Source organism: Lichenostomus cassidix, chromosome 1 (genome assembly GCF_008360975.1).
Source record: "Lichenostomus cassidix isolate B80296 chromosome 1, HeHo_3.0, whole genome shotgun sequence".
Taxonomy (NCBI): Eukaryota; Metazoa; Chordata; class Aves; order Passeriformes; family Meliphagidae; genus Lichenostomus; species Lichenostomus cassidix.
The window spans coordinates 112703518-112718558 of NC_139479.1; the positions used below are offsets into that span (position 1 = coordinate 112703518).

The 15041-nt window shown below is 41.2% G+C and overlaps 1 protein-coding gene across 2 annotated transcripts in view; it reads right to left on the minus strand.

Moving 5' to 3' along the window:
- The window catches only part of EPHA3 (EPH receptor A3), a 176493-nt gene that overhangs the window by 50718 nt on the left and 110734 nt on the right, over positions 1-15041 (minus strand). For both annotated transcript variants that reach the window (XM_085077109.1, XM_085077099.1), the window contains exons 4-5: positions 12101-12256; positions 11314-11649 (exon numbers count right to left, since the gene is read on the minus strand). In XM_085077109.1, the coding sequence (XP_084933235.1) occupies positions 11314-11649; positions 12101-12256 (492 nt within the window). The remainder of the gene's footprint in view (positions 1-11313; positions 11650-12100; positions 12257-15041) is intronic.

Sequence of the window (15041 nt, forward strand, 5' to 3'; positions counted from 1 at the left end):
AGGTGAGAGAAAATGGAAAAAATTCCCAGCACAAAACTTTCGTTTGCTGGTCAGTGAGAAGCTGGACTGCCACGGGTTTAAACCTTAATGCATTCTTTTTGGGGTTTCTGATAAACCCGTCAGGCAGGTGGGTTTGGAAAGTGTTAGAAGTCTTGAGCCCAATTATAGAAAATATCTTGTTCAGGTAAATTCCAAGTCTGTGCTTGAACGTACTGCAATCCATGAATTTTAGATAAAGAGTTAAGGTAACCTGAAAATGACTCCAGGCCAGGGCTGGGATGTGGTTGGGAGAAAAAAAAAACTTGACATTTGGATCATTTAATTAATTACTTTTTGTATGCACTCCAAATTACAACGTAAAACTTAATAAAGTCTGTCCTAAATAGTGGCTAAGCAGAAGTCAGCCTTCATTTCCATTTCGTAACACCAGAGCAGCTCAGTTACTGTATTTTACCACTTAATTGGAAGTGCCTGAAAATCCAGCAAAGAGAAAAATTGTAGTTAAAGGAAGTTAACATTACAAACTATTAAACAGTAAAGGCATCACCATGCTCAGCAGTGCATAGTCTTTAGTCTTCCATATGAGGAAGAGAGAACCAAGAGTTTCCTGTTTCCTGAAAAGAATTAAATAACACCAATAGGATGAAACCAAAATCAGGCTACAAAAAGGAAAATAAATACATAATATTTAGAACAGACATTTTTCATCAAATTTCCATTTTTCCCTATCTTAAATTGAAAATTAAAAATTACATTTCTATCTTAAATCTGCAGCTCCCACTGACAAAACAAAGTTTGCACTGTGGGTTAGCAAACAATGAGACGTTATGAAACTTTTCAGGATTGATTGAAGTTTTAAAAAAGTATATTAATGTATCAACAGCAATGCAAAGGTTAAATTAGTTCACCATTTAGAAAACATGCATTTAAAGGTAAAATAAGGAGAGTACTTTCTTTAGACTAAGAAGAGAAATTAATGCTGTTTCAGTGATTTTTTAAATTAATCCCATGTTCTGTATGCCTCTGTGCATTTATATTTTTATTGATATTTTGATTAATGTATTACTACTTTTAATTTCTTCACTTGAATAAGAGCTGGGCTTTTTATAATTAACTTTAGGCTTGCATGGACATAGATGAAGAGTTTTAGCCTCAGTAGTCCCATGCAATGCACAGAGAGGCATTTTTACACATCAGATGGTCAGAATTTGTCTGGCACTGCAGCCTAACTGCTTTAAGCACTTAATAGGAGCCTTGAAAACTCCCTGGAGTTCAGAGGGGAAATGTATTTGGAGCGCTCGGCGCTGTTAGGTAGCATTTGTGACAAGTGGGAACGTGGATGTTGAAAAGGTAACAAACACAATGATTCAGGGAGCTTAGGCTCAAGTGTAAAAACCTCCTCAGTCAGGACTATTAAAGGTGCAAGCAAATAACGGGAAGGATCTGCAGAGACGACAATAAAACTCTGCTCCAATTGATTTCCCAGTGAAACTGACCCCAGCAGATTATTTGTTTTCCCCCAGTTTAATAGCAGCTATATATAAATTTCCTTATTGACTTTTTCCTTATTCCTTGGTTATTGTTTTCATATGTGACTGGCTTACAGATGTATAAATGCACTGGAAGAGAATTCCCTGTCCTGTGGCAGGGAGAGCTCAGGATTAACTCTGGGAAGCCACGTGTGTACAACTGCTGAAACATTTAGAGTGCTATTGTTTCTGGCTCAGGTCTCCAGGTCACAAATTAAATTTTAGGAAAGGATTTAATTCTAAAATGACTCACAGCTCACTTCCAGCTTTTGCTTGCAAACAAGAGTAAAACATGCTTTGCCTAGGACATTCCTAACTCTGCTGAAAGATGGTGACCAAGCAGAATTGACTGTATTACTCAATTTTCAACTTCTGCCCTGCTGAACAAATGGAAGGCTTATTCCTTTTTCTTTCTTTAGAAAGCTGATGCTTTTATTATCTAATCAAAACACTGTAATCTGATATAACCTATAAATTTTCTTTAATATCTATGATGCCCCAGGAGGTAATGTGGAACAAGAGCAGTAAATAAAGATCATAACCTGAAAATTAAATCTGCATTCTCCGACAGTAGGATCCACAGGGATTCTGACCTAAATCTGTCAGTCTGAGAGGACCAGCATCCAAACCACAAAACTATCATACAATTCAAAGCAGAAATAGCAGTGTTTGAACGAACAAACTGATCCCTCTCTTGGAGGCAATTGCTCTGGAACCCTGGAACATCCACAGTGTCAGGACACGAGAGAACCAACCTTAGTGCATGGCTGGGTCTGGCACTGCTCACAGTGCTCCACACACACATTTTGACTCATGCAAAAACCACCCAAAATCTGGGGTTTTTTCATCTACAGGTTTATCCATCAATTCCACCACCAATCAGTATTCAATTCATAACAATTCACAATTCAATTCACCAAGAGCATTCAATCATATTCAATTCAACTCACAATGCTCCACACACACATTTTGACTCATGTAAAAACCACCCAAAATCTGGGGGTTTGTGAACCATCTTTTATCTATAGGTTTATCCATCAATTCCACCGTCAATCAGCATTCAATTCATAACAGAGCCCTAAGTAATAACTTGCAAATCAGTGTAATGTCACAGCTCCATGCCATGGTCACATTAAGGTGAAGTCTGTGAGCAGCTGTGCTTGTACTTGGATTCTTTAACATCTCCTGATCTATTCTGTGGATTAGTGCACAGGGGGTTTATTCCAGAAGCCTGCTGACACAAAGCAGGTCCTGCCCTGTTTTAAGCCATCTCTGGTTGCACTCCCAGTCACTTTCTCTGTTACAGGGTTGTGCTGAACGAAGCCAGCAAGCCCCATCCATCCCACAGGCACTTTCCAGGAAAGCACAGCCAGCCCTGGGTCCCCAGGTGCCTCCCAGGAGGCAGGGGGAGGAGGAAACAATCCCACTTCAGCCACACTTGGGAAACCTGCTAAACCCCACAGGCTGCTCCTCCAGACACAATCCCCCACCACTTCAAGGGTGTGCAGGCACAGCTCTTTGCCCTTTAATCTCCAGGGCACGTAGTTAAACCAGCACAGGACCTGTGTTTGTGTTCCTGCACCTTTTCCTTGAGCTGCAGCAGGTTCAATAGAGTTTTATGACCCGGGCTGTAAAATGTCACCTGATTCTGTGACATCTCTGGGTGGCTGTCAGCCTGAAGGTGCTGTCCCTTCCCTGCCACTGGGAATGAGGCATCAGGGAATCCACTCATCCCATATCAGCAAAAGACCCTCACAGCAGCCCCAGGATGGATCCTAGCAGGATGCAGCCATGGGGAAGGGGTGAACAGGCTCCCAGTTTGTGGGAGAAGGCATTTACACACATCAAAACGTGAAAGAAAGAAACAGGACAAAACAGAAACAGGCTACCTTTGGATGAAACAAAGCTGGGCACATTTCTCCCAGAAACAGGGAAAAATCAAAAACTGGTTTGTTCCTGGCTGTTCTGATGGCTGAGTGCCTGCATTGAGGCAGAAGTACCCAAAAGCATCTGCAGAGTGGTGGAGTCCAGGCTGTGGTTCCAGAGCCCAGAGTGGCTGCAGGCATTTTGCAGGTGCTGGGGAAGAAAGACTGCAGGGAACTGCAAAGCGAGAAACAAGCAGCTTCAGCAGGAATTACAGCAAAAGGCAGCTGCTTGATTTCCCTCTCAAGTGCGGAGAAAGGCAACCTTCTGGGCAGCAGCTGTCACTGGACAAGTGGTTATCAGAGATCATTGCTCACTTTGACAAATAAATTCTAAATTAAAAGAAAACGTCACTAAGTGTAGCACAATCATGGTCTTACTTCTCCTTCTTTTTATTAAAAGAGATAGCAAATGCCTTCCCGAGAGCAAACAAAACGTTTGATTTGCTCATGTGTTTAACACATGTATAATAAGTCATGGAAATGCCATGTCCATTTGGGAAGGATCAGGCTGCACAAGAAACTCGCTTCAGAAACGAAAATTATGGTGCTGTGGCATTCCCAGCTGTTATTTCAGAGAGGAGACAAATACTGAATGTGCTTTCATAAGGATTCATCCCAAAGGTACTCATAACACAAATGTTATTCTTTCTGTTCTCTGTTGAGGTGGTGATGGTGGGAGTTTTGCAATAGTTCATATTTTTCACTGAATGTGTTAAGACCGTATCAGTTTAAATAAACTGTTTTTCTTTGCCTTCCCTACCCCTTTGTTACATTACAGCATGTTAGAGCCTCGTGGTTTCCTGGTGTGAAGTTTTCAGAAGGAAGGATTTATTCACTGTGCTCACGACACCAATGCTCATGTGCTGAGCAGGCTTTCGCTTTTGTGATAATTTGATTATTACCTCAACCAGAGAAATGCCATGCAGAACGTGAGAATATACTTAACAACTATCTCTGAAAATGCCATTTTCCAAAGCTGAGGAAGACAATTCCTCTCAAAGAAGCAAGTTAGGATATAAAATATTTCTCTCCTTTAAGTAATCACCAAGAGCTCCTGAACTGGTCTTCCAGTAAGTTCCATCAGAGTCTTTTCAACCTCGTCAGAACACACTATGAAAAGAAACATTTCTCAAACTTCTTGCCCTGTCCTTTGGAGCAATTGCTTCAGTGAAGGTTAATCAGGAAAGAAGAACCTCTAATGGAAAAAACTTGAAAAGTGCTGACATCTTTCACATTCTTTTGGATTTGGGGACGATTCAATATTTTTGTTAGACTCAAACAATTTTTATGTACAAAGAGGCATAGTTTACTACAAGGAATGCTAGATAGAAGACTCTTTGCTGTAGAAGTTGACACTTTTTACATTCATAATTCCCATTAGAGAAATAGTCCCCAAACGCAAAGATATTTTTTTCCATCTGTCCCCAGCCTGTAAATTGCCTAGATGGAATTGCTTCAAAAAGCAAATTGATAGCTCTGTTTACAATCAAGAGGAACACAATTTCCCTCAGTGATTACTGAGAATGCCAGCACAGATAAAAGAGACTAAATCTAAGGTTTATCATTTAACAGAGGACTAACACTTACCTACATTTCTTTATTTTTACTCTTCTACCAAATCAAGATATTAAATGATAAACACTAATAGAAGCAAGGAAAGAAAATAATTATCCACCAACTGCTGAATAAAATTTCAGCGTGATCTATGGAAAAGCCAACTTAAAAGCTTTGAAAGAGGAAAACTTTGAGCCACAAACTTCACCTGTGAACTTTCTGTAAGGTCAGGAGCGTTCACATGAGGACTGTGCAAGCACTGCAGAGCCAACGTGTGTCACAGACTTTGAAGCCTTGGCAGAGCTTCCTTGACATTCAGGGGAAAAGGGATCAAAGACTGTGCAGGCAGAACATCTCTAGCTAATAACAGGCTATGCATGGAGTGACATTGTTAAAACACTTCCCTTTTATATCCCTAAAGGAGTTTTATTGAGTTAAAATGATCCTTGAGTAGCCTCTGGGCTGAACTGTAAAACACATTTGAAAAGCGTAAAATCTTTATTTATGCCAGGAATGTTTGAAACGCAAAAGATAAATGTCATTCAAAAAAGCAAGCATGTCCTAGGTATTCAGTACATAATGGGGCACAGCTGTAATAACAGTCAGTGAACCAGAGACTCCCTACATCATGTCATTAGCTCACTTTTAATAAGTCTATCTTCTTGTCCTTTTTATAAGGGCCATAGGGAAAGAGAGAAATATATCATCCCCCAAACATCTGTGCCTCTCTCAAATTGTCTCTCTTAGAAGACAGATCTACTTAAGGGACTTGCCTTGGGATATAGGTTGTAAAGTGCACACAACCCTCTCTAAATATGGATTTTATTTAAACAGGGAGCATCACACATCATTTGTGAGCTGCTGAAGACACTGCAGTGCAGGCTGAGCACATAAATAGCATCAAAGTACCTGCAAGTAATCAATTGCATACACTGAAACAAAGCTTGGGGCTGAACTTATTCCCTCGAAGCCACAGATTGCAGGCAAAGAAAATTCTGGTTCTGAGGAGATTTTAACAAATCTTCCCAGAAGTCTCTGCTTAAAACAGGACTGAAAAATTGACTGATTCTGCCAACATTGTAAATATTTATCCCTCCAACCTGAAATTAACGCACGGCTTAGAATTTTCAATGGCACAGAGAGATCAAGATAATAACAACCAGCTAAGTCTGCCCTTCAACACTCCTCATTATCCTAATTTCTCTACCTAGTGCTTACTCTGTTCTCAAGGGGTTTCTTTAGTAATTTTCATTCTGGTTCCCTGCAAAAACTCTGTAGGTGCCTTACTGGTTACCTTCTCTTTAAAAAAGCTGATTTCCTACAGCTTTTCATGCATGGATTCAATCATTAAGCAAGACAACTAAACAAGTTGCATGGCTTGTTCAGCTTTAGGAGTTGTAGAAAAATAAAAGGCAAAAGGAGGAGACTCCTGGTAATCAAGCTACTGCTCTTCTGGGGAAGCTTGAGGTGATATATGGTAAATCTGTGTTTTTATTTATAATAAAGCTGTGCATAAGATGCGTCAGTTTGGATCCAGTGGTGGTTACCCTCTAAGCTTCCTCTATGAAAAGTCCATGACAGAAAAAGGAATCAAAATTTTGCAGGTGCACAACTGAACTGTGGAGAGGCCAAAACTCAGGGTTAAGCACTTTTAGGCTCTCAGTTGAGAAGCATAATCACTTTCTACAGTTCTTAGGAAAACACTGATATTTTCAGCCCAAATTTACCCCACAAAAAGCCTTCTGTGTTTCCTCTGCATTTCTTTCTACAGCAGGCAAGCAGAGATTCCTCTTAGTTCTCCAATTTATTGATTTTAGGCATCTATCTGTATCCTATCTGTGGTGAACAGAGGGTAGAATTTGAAGAAGTCTCTTGGTACAATGACTCCCCTCTGTTCCCCTCCTGATGCCAGGATATGTGACAGCACAAAACTCTTTGGAATTGGTTTAGTGCTGACATTGGCTTATTGTACCCAAATGTAGTTGCTACCACATTTGCATCTGCACTGTTGAGATCTTGGCTTAAAAGGCTTAAAATTGAACTAATCTAACATAAAGCTCCATTTAAAGCTGTTACAGTGTGCCTTTACTGATCAAAAGAAAACAATCTATTTTATTATCAATGCAATAAAAAATGGAGATATTAGGAACAAAAAAGGGAAATATTTGTGTATCAACAAAAGCATATTGGGAAAATACAGAGAATTTAATTATTTTCACTGACCTTTAATGCTAATAATAATTTTGCTGAAACCATGGACACTGAATCATCAAAAATAATGGAAGGGGTAAGAGTTCAGGAAGATGCACATGTAAAGTTGAGGTTTTGAGACAGAATGTTCAGATTGATGCAGAGCAGCTGCCAGGAAAATGTTGTCACAAAAAGAGGGTCACAGACTTGACCTCCTTGCTTTATAAAATACTTTGTTCAGACCAGCTCAAATCCCAAAATGGGCCCTCTTCTCTCAGAGTGTTTCAATTAATTTTACAGGAAAAAGTAGGAAAAATATAATTCTACACAAGTGTGACTAAGCAGAGGTTTCCAGTAGTTTTAACTGATATTAAACCAAATCAAATCTCTCCCTTTAAAGCCATCTGGATTTACAGAGGTATTCTGTAAAATAAACCTATCCTACCACACTTTTCCACATTCATGGATGCATAAACTTTATGTGCTGTGGAAAATGGTGAAGAGTTTGGAGGTTAATACAGTCAAATAATAATAACAGCAAAAGGTTCAACAATACTATCCTGAATTTTCTGAAGCAGAGATATTGAAGTTTACAGCTCTTCTGCACCCACAGGTTTTCTGTCCCAAGTTTCAACAAGCTGGGAATGCTTTCAGTATTTGTTTTGTTGTACACAATAAATACAGTGAGAACTGTATTTATCATTTATTAGAGATGCCATTATCAGATTGTTTGCAGGAGTTTAGAGTCGCTGGAATCTACAAATGCAAAGCTAAACAAAACTAAGCAAACTGACTTCAGATTAAACAAGCAGATCCATTTCTTGCATGGCAACCCTTCTCACTGGGGGGGAGGAAAGCATGGGATGGGCCACCAGTGGGATGGGCAATGCTTCCAAAAACCCACCTGGTACATGAGAATCTGCTAGCAGTACAGATTCTGCAGGTTCTGAAAGCTCTTCTCGTCTCCTCTAGACTGCAAAGAACACTACAGAGTTGTCTATCAAAAACATTAAGTCAATTAGGCCCTTGATTAAAATATTGATCGTTTTGCTCAGCATTTCTTAGTCATACCTTTAACCTGTATGACAGTGTAGGTTACCATAAAAGCACTGAGTGGGCAGAAATGCTGTTCCTTTCTCAGGCAGCACCTGAAAAACATATAAACTCACCTATTTCCCAGACCTAATGGCTGTGTTTCACATTGGAAACCCTCCTCCTTCATTTCTGTAACCTGATTATCCAGGAGCATGACTGCGCTGTCCCTACCAAATATTAGTGTTTCTGCAGTGAATTTCACACCCTATTTCCATTTTTTAGGAATATTTGATTTCCATTCCCCCTTTGGCTCCAGTATGAGTTTTCTGCTTGCTACACCCCAGAGGCAGAACTGCCCTGACCTGGCCTGGCTGACTTTTCCCTCTGGGTTATTTATAATTCTCCAAGGAGCATCCAACTTTCTGGTCTTTGCAGATAAATCCATATTTTAAAAAGCCCATGAGCTGTATTCAGAAAGCCCAGTGACCCTGGAATATCTGTGCTCAGACACCTGAACCATGCTAGCAACAAGCCAGGCAGGGTGACACCTGTGTCACATTCACAATTACCATGTCACCTCCAAGGTCACCAAATTCCATATTCTTTCCCATAGCAGCCACTGACCCTTCCTAAACAGGGTTGATTGGTGTTAATAGGAGATAACATGTGCATAGTTCAACACATTGATTTAAACAGAAACATTTTCCCTTTCTTCTTTACATCCACACCAAAGATAGAAAGACTTAGAGTAATTGGAAATATTGCCATGTCATACCTGTCTAGCCTTATTTTGTGAAACACCTGTGTTTTGCTTTTGCTTTTGTTTTTTTTTTTTTTTCCAGAGATGTCTCCTGTTTAACCTTTGCTGGAAGGGAAGGAAAATAAAGTGCAATAAAACCACAGCAAACCTCAGAATGGAATTTAAAAAATAATGCTGAATTTCCCTCAATTCAGGGAACCAGATCTCGACTTTAAAACAGTAAAATACAGTAAAATGCATTAACCTCTTTGCATTCCCAGTCCAGCAGAACAAGAGTCTGGATGTTTCCAACTTCCCAAGTGACAACAAAGCACACCTTACCTTGACTTCTAGACAGGGTTTGAAAACTCTCCTGGAAAATCTCACTGAGACTCTTAGTTACAGCTTCTGGAACTCAGAGCCACTGTGGATTTTTTGGGAACATTTAAGGTGACTCTTTTTGTCTAGTAGATACCTATATCCTTCAAAGAATGTACCTAAAGTCAGAGCAAATAATAGTCCCACAGTCAAGACTGGTTTTTAGAGTATTTCAGTCTCTTCCAGATCCAGCTCAAAGGTGCTTTGATCCTTTTCTGAAACACCTTCCAGTTAAACCCTTAATTATAATGTCATTTAAGATCTTCAGACTTTCTCTGCCCACCCCCTGCTCAGGTGTTCAAGTAGGACATTAGCTAAAAATGTGCTTCTGGTATATCCCTTTGGTGATCTGACTAGTAAGGGAATGCAAGACAAATTGTATTTTTGTAATTATACTTTAAGAGACAGCTCATATACCTACTGCAGGCCTAATTTTAGCAACTTGCAGAGTTTCTAAGGGAATTCTAATACTGTAAACCAACTGGCACGATCAAGAGATAGCACAACTAAGCCTGTGCTAACCCACATCACCAACATGTACTTAAAGAAAAAATGGGCCATGCATAAAAGTAGAAAATAAACAAACTGCTTAAGCAGCCTGTGGGTTGCAATAAACAGAGCTGCTATTGCCAGAAATTCTTTGACTTTGGCACATCCCATTGGTTTCTAACTGCTGTGGTGATGAATGGGCTGAAAGGCAACATCACTTGAGAGAAGAAACAGAAGAAAAGAGGGCAAATCAAGAAGGATGCTCGAGTCACTGACCCAAATATCCAAAACAACTACAACAACAACAAATTAAATGGACATAAAATGCAGGTTCTGGAGTTGAATTGGACAGATTCACCTCTGCCTGCCTACTGCAGAGAAATGCAGTGACTGGTGTCAGGACACAGCCTGTTCTCTCATTTATACGCCTCCCACTAGAGCTGATCTGTGATTGAAGGAGAAAACATACTCCTCTCTAGTGAAAAACATTTCAATAACATAGCCCACCAGGAGGATGCCTACTTAGAACAATGTTAACTTGTTTGTGCTTTAAGGAAGACAGAAATGGAAGCATTCTGGGGACATGGTGTGGGATGGGAGGACGTGGGAGAAGGCTCACTGAACACATGCAGGTTTTCAGTACAGAGCTTCCTGATGGTGAACTGCGTGGAGCATAGCTACAGAAATTTCAGCATCTAGTCTCTCTCTCTTCACTGGCAAACATTGCTCCTAAAAAGAATTTGCACCTAACCAAATGCCAGGGAAGAGTCTGGATTGTTCACAACTTTCAGATAAATGGAGCCATGTCAAATGAGAAGCAAATGGCAGAACAGTGCAGCACTGACAAAAGCTCTGATCCAACAGTCAGGGCACACTGCTGTGCTCATGCAGTGCCTCAAAGGCTTTAATAAGTCTCCACAGAAGCAGAGCAGTCCTTTTGTGCCCCATCAACTGTGACACCACCATCTAATTCAGTATTCAGCTCCACACCCCCATCATGTTGGCAATAATTCAGAGTTGGTGAGACAACTTGTATAGGAGGAAAAAAAAATCTGTGTTTTAAACCTCTCTAATTTAATGTTAGCTTTTTATGTGTCTAACATCAAAGCCTTTTTTCACTTCTATTTAATCAAAATTAATCACTAAGATTACTACAGTAATTTACGTTGGAGATTATTGAAATGAGTGTTTTATTAAAATCTGGTTTTATTAATAAAACACATTCTGGCTAAGGAATCATGTGAGCCTGCTATTAGGGACTATTAACTGGGAACTGGGAGTTAATCATAACAGTCATGCTGCCAGGTTCTTTGATAGAAACACACACTGGGTTTGTTTCTGCCTTTACTTTCACAGGAATATTCAAGTCAATTAGTCACCCTAGCACAGAGTAAATTCTGCAAAGCAGGGAGAGGAAGCAAAAGCACACAAAACTCCACAGCTTTGAACAAAGGGTGAGCAGAAGGAGACTCACCAGCCTGGTTAGTCGTGATGCTGACAGCAGCAAACTGCCTGGCCAGGGTGCTCAAGTCGGACACGCCGTTGACGGCATCGATCTCGAAGGTGTAGTTGGTGTGTGCCAGCAGGTCCACCACGGTCACCGTGGTGTTGGTGAGCCCGCTCTGCCGCGGCAGGAACCGCACGTTGTCGCTGCAGGGCTCGCACAGCTTCAGGCTCCCGCCGCACTTCTTGCAGATGATGTTGAAGGTGACATCTTTCCTGCCCCCGGTGTCCAGGGGCCAGCTCCAGTCCAGGATAACGGAGGTCTCGTTGATGTTGGAGATCACGTTTCGTGGGGCAGATGGTGGTCCTGGGAAAGGAAATGGGAAATCAGGGCAGTGAGATTTTCTCTCTAAGGATGCTCTAAAGTGGGAGCAACGAAGGTGCAGAAATATAAAAGCAAAAAACATCAATAACCAAACCCTTCTGGTTATTTCCTGTGGAGAATCCTGAAATATTTCACTAGACTACAGAGACCTAGACTATCAAGGACCCTGTTTTCTTATAAAGACACAGTACCCTCAGGGCGCAGTTCAGTGCAATTCTCCTTCTCGAGCCTGACAGGGAACAAGAAGGAGAAAATGAAAACAGCAAGACCCAAACCCAGCCCACCAATTTTTGGTAGCCTGTCCAAAGAAGACACGTGAGGAAGTGGATGGCTGACTGCAGTGGGGCATGAGAGGAAGCAAGCAAGCGAGCTGTGGTGGAGCTACAGATGGAGGAGCAGGGATGACAGCCCCGAGCAGAATGCTGCTACTCACTGGTGCAAGCCATGGATGGAGGGTCTTTCTCAGAGCGAAAGTAATTCTTTTCACACCTGCAGTTCAGAGATGCATCTTCGGAGGTGGAGCTGTGGGGAGGGCATTTGGCACACTTCACGTTGCCAGCAGAGGCTTTGTAGAACCCAGCTCGACAGGCTGCAAAGTGACAGGAAGAGAGCTTTGAATTCCATGGACGTCTTGATTTTAACATGTGATTACTGCCCTGGAACATACTCATATGTGGATTGCAGTTTGCAGACATTTGTGGTCTAAAATTACAAACTTTTGTCATAATCAGAGCTGACAGAAATAAAACTTCTTGGTAGAATGGAGTTCATGCCTCAGCTTGGATTTGCATTTAATTTTGCCTGGCAAACAGCACAGTGAATTGCACCGCTAAGAAGAAACATTTTCTATGCTTCATTTTGAGAACTTCAATTCTTTTTCTTCTCTTCTGCTTAATTTACCAAAACACTGGCCCTGTCTTGCATAAGAAACTAACTTTATCCTCTCTCTGCTTGCTTACAAGGGCAAACCAATTTCAAGCTATGTCCCTTCAGTTCATCAGGTCAGCACTAAGCAAGCCAAACCCAAGAAAATAACCTGAAAAGAGAAAGATCTCTGTTCCTTTTCTGAAGGACCATGCATCAGACTCAATCTGCTGCTTCTGATTCTATCAGGAACTTGTATGATCTGTATAAGAAGAATGTGGTTTTTTGTATTCACCTTTTGCTACAGTTTGGTTCCTCAGCTAAGAGTGGCCAACACACAAGCACATTAGGAAAACCCCAGGAAACTCTCATTACAAACAAACTCTTAAAAAGGAGAGTAATACAAAGAAAAACATGACTTATTTTACGTCTGGAGCCTGGGTTAAGCTTAGATAAAACTGCCTGGGAACTGTCACTGTTTGCTTCTTCAAAGCAAAAAGAATAGGTTCACCAGTCTAGGGATAAGCCCAACCAGGGACACACTTTTCAGTTTTGCTTATGGACACAAATTGATTCACAAATGTAGTCTAAAATCTGAGATACTAAACTATGTGGTCTTTTTGGGCACTACCAAAATAGTGAAGTCTTTAGATGGGAAGGCTGAGGTGGGAAAAAAGCCTAAATAAATACCCCAGCATGTTTGCCAGTGATGGAGGAGGGAGAGATTGTTATTGTCCACCACCAAAACCTAAATGAACATCTGCGCAAGGCAAATTTGTTGGTTAGCTCCTGGTGCCAAACACCTGAGTGAAATGCTCTGGATATAGTGAGAGAACAACTACTCTGCTCTTCTCTGAATCATCTCAGTGAAGGAGAGCCTCCTCCCACCGCCCTGCACACAGCAGGAGAAGCTCTGCTGCACAGGGAAATGCCAATCTCAGCCTCCCTTCAGCACTTCCCAGCTTGGCTGCAGCTGCTCCCTCCGAATTCCAGGCTGCAGAAAGCAGCTGGCAAAGACACCTCCTGCTCCAAGCTCTCTCCTGCAAGCCCTGAGGAGACAGCCTTGAGTCTGAGCCCTTGAGGCAAGGGCCCAACAGGCAGTCTGGTACAGGAAATTGCTAAAAATGGGGATGTTCCCCGAGTCCCACACTGACCCACCCGACTGGGCACAGCCTGTGCACCCTCAGCTGGCATTTCTGGTGTTCCCCTCTCCTCAAAGGCTGCCAGGGTGCTTGGGGATTTCCATTTGACTTGAGGAAATAAAGGAAACCTAAGTCGTTCTTACACTACTCCACTACGAGAAAATGTAGTAGGAAATAAGTGGATTTTTTTGTTTAGCTCTTATTTTTGCAGCCTTTTATGACTGAAATCCCATTCCCTCCCATTTCTGCCCCATGATGTACCTTGACAAAGTCCCTTTGGTGGCCCTCTGGCTGACAGAGGCAATTCCAATGATTTCACTGCCCCTGTTCCCAGCCCTATGACAACAAACCAGGCAGAAAAGGATGGATGCCAATCCTGTTCTCACCAGAACTAACAACCAAGCAAACAAAATAAGGAATAAATATCACACTTCATCTGCCTTATTAATACAGAGAACTTTCATCAAACCTTCCCAGGGAAACCCAGTACCAGATATCAAACTCCAAAGGTTTTGCTTAACCAGCTTGAAGGGACACTTTCACATTTATGGGCAGTCACACACAAGGCAAAGATGATTCTTCTATACGGCAGAATTTTCTAATAAATATATATGCTAGTTTAATGTAATGACCCAAAAAAAAGACCTTACCACCATTATTTTAATAAAGCAATGAATTTAACATGAGTAAACAAGCTTGCCAAAGAAGTAGACAGATTCTGTGGGGTGAAGAACAGAAACTGCTCCATTAATCAATGTCTCTTTCATCCCTCAGGTGAAAACTCACAGACCTCATTTAACAAAAGGTGGTGGTGGTGGTATGAGGCCAGGGAAAAAGGAAAAAGAAAGAGGTGCATGCAGGAAGAATCCTAGTAACATGACATCAGGCTTTTTCTTCTCCAGAGGGGCAGGGATTTAACTGTTTTGTGCCTCTGCTATTGCAGTATGGAGTGAGCCAGTCAAAATCCTGCTGTCCCAATATGCCCTAGCAAGGGCATCCCAATCTCATGTCTTCCCCTCAGGCTGTCTTGCACTTTCTGTCTTTGCCTGTCAGACCAATTTAAGATTGTTCACAACTGCAGCCCCAAGGAAAAAAAATTATTGCGATCATACTTGAAACTGAAGCTCAGAAAGGGAGGTGCCAATGAAAAATGTGGTCAGTGTAGTTACTATACTTATTACTTTCCTAGTAATTTTTAAAAATTCTGATAATTAAGAGAGAAAAAATAAAGTTGTTACTTCAAAATACATTAATTTCTCTGTCAGGCAAATTGGATTATGTGTACTGATAGAAGAAGGTTTGGCTTTTTGAGGCAAGTACTCTGGCTTTGGTTCTAGTCAGGTTGGAAAAAACCACATAGGAATTAGC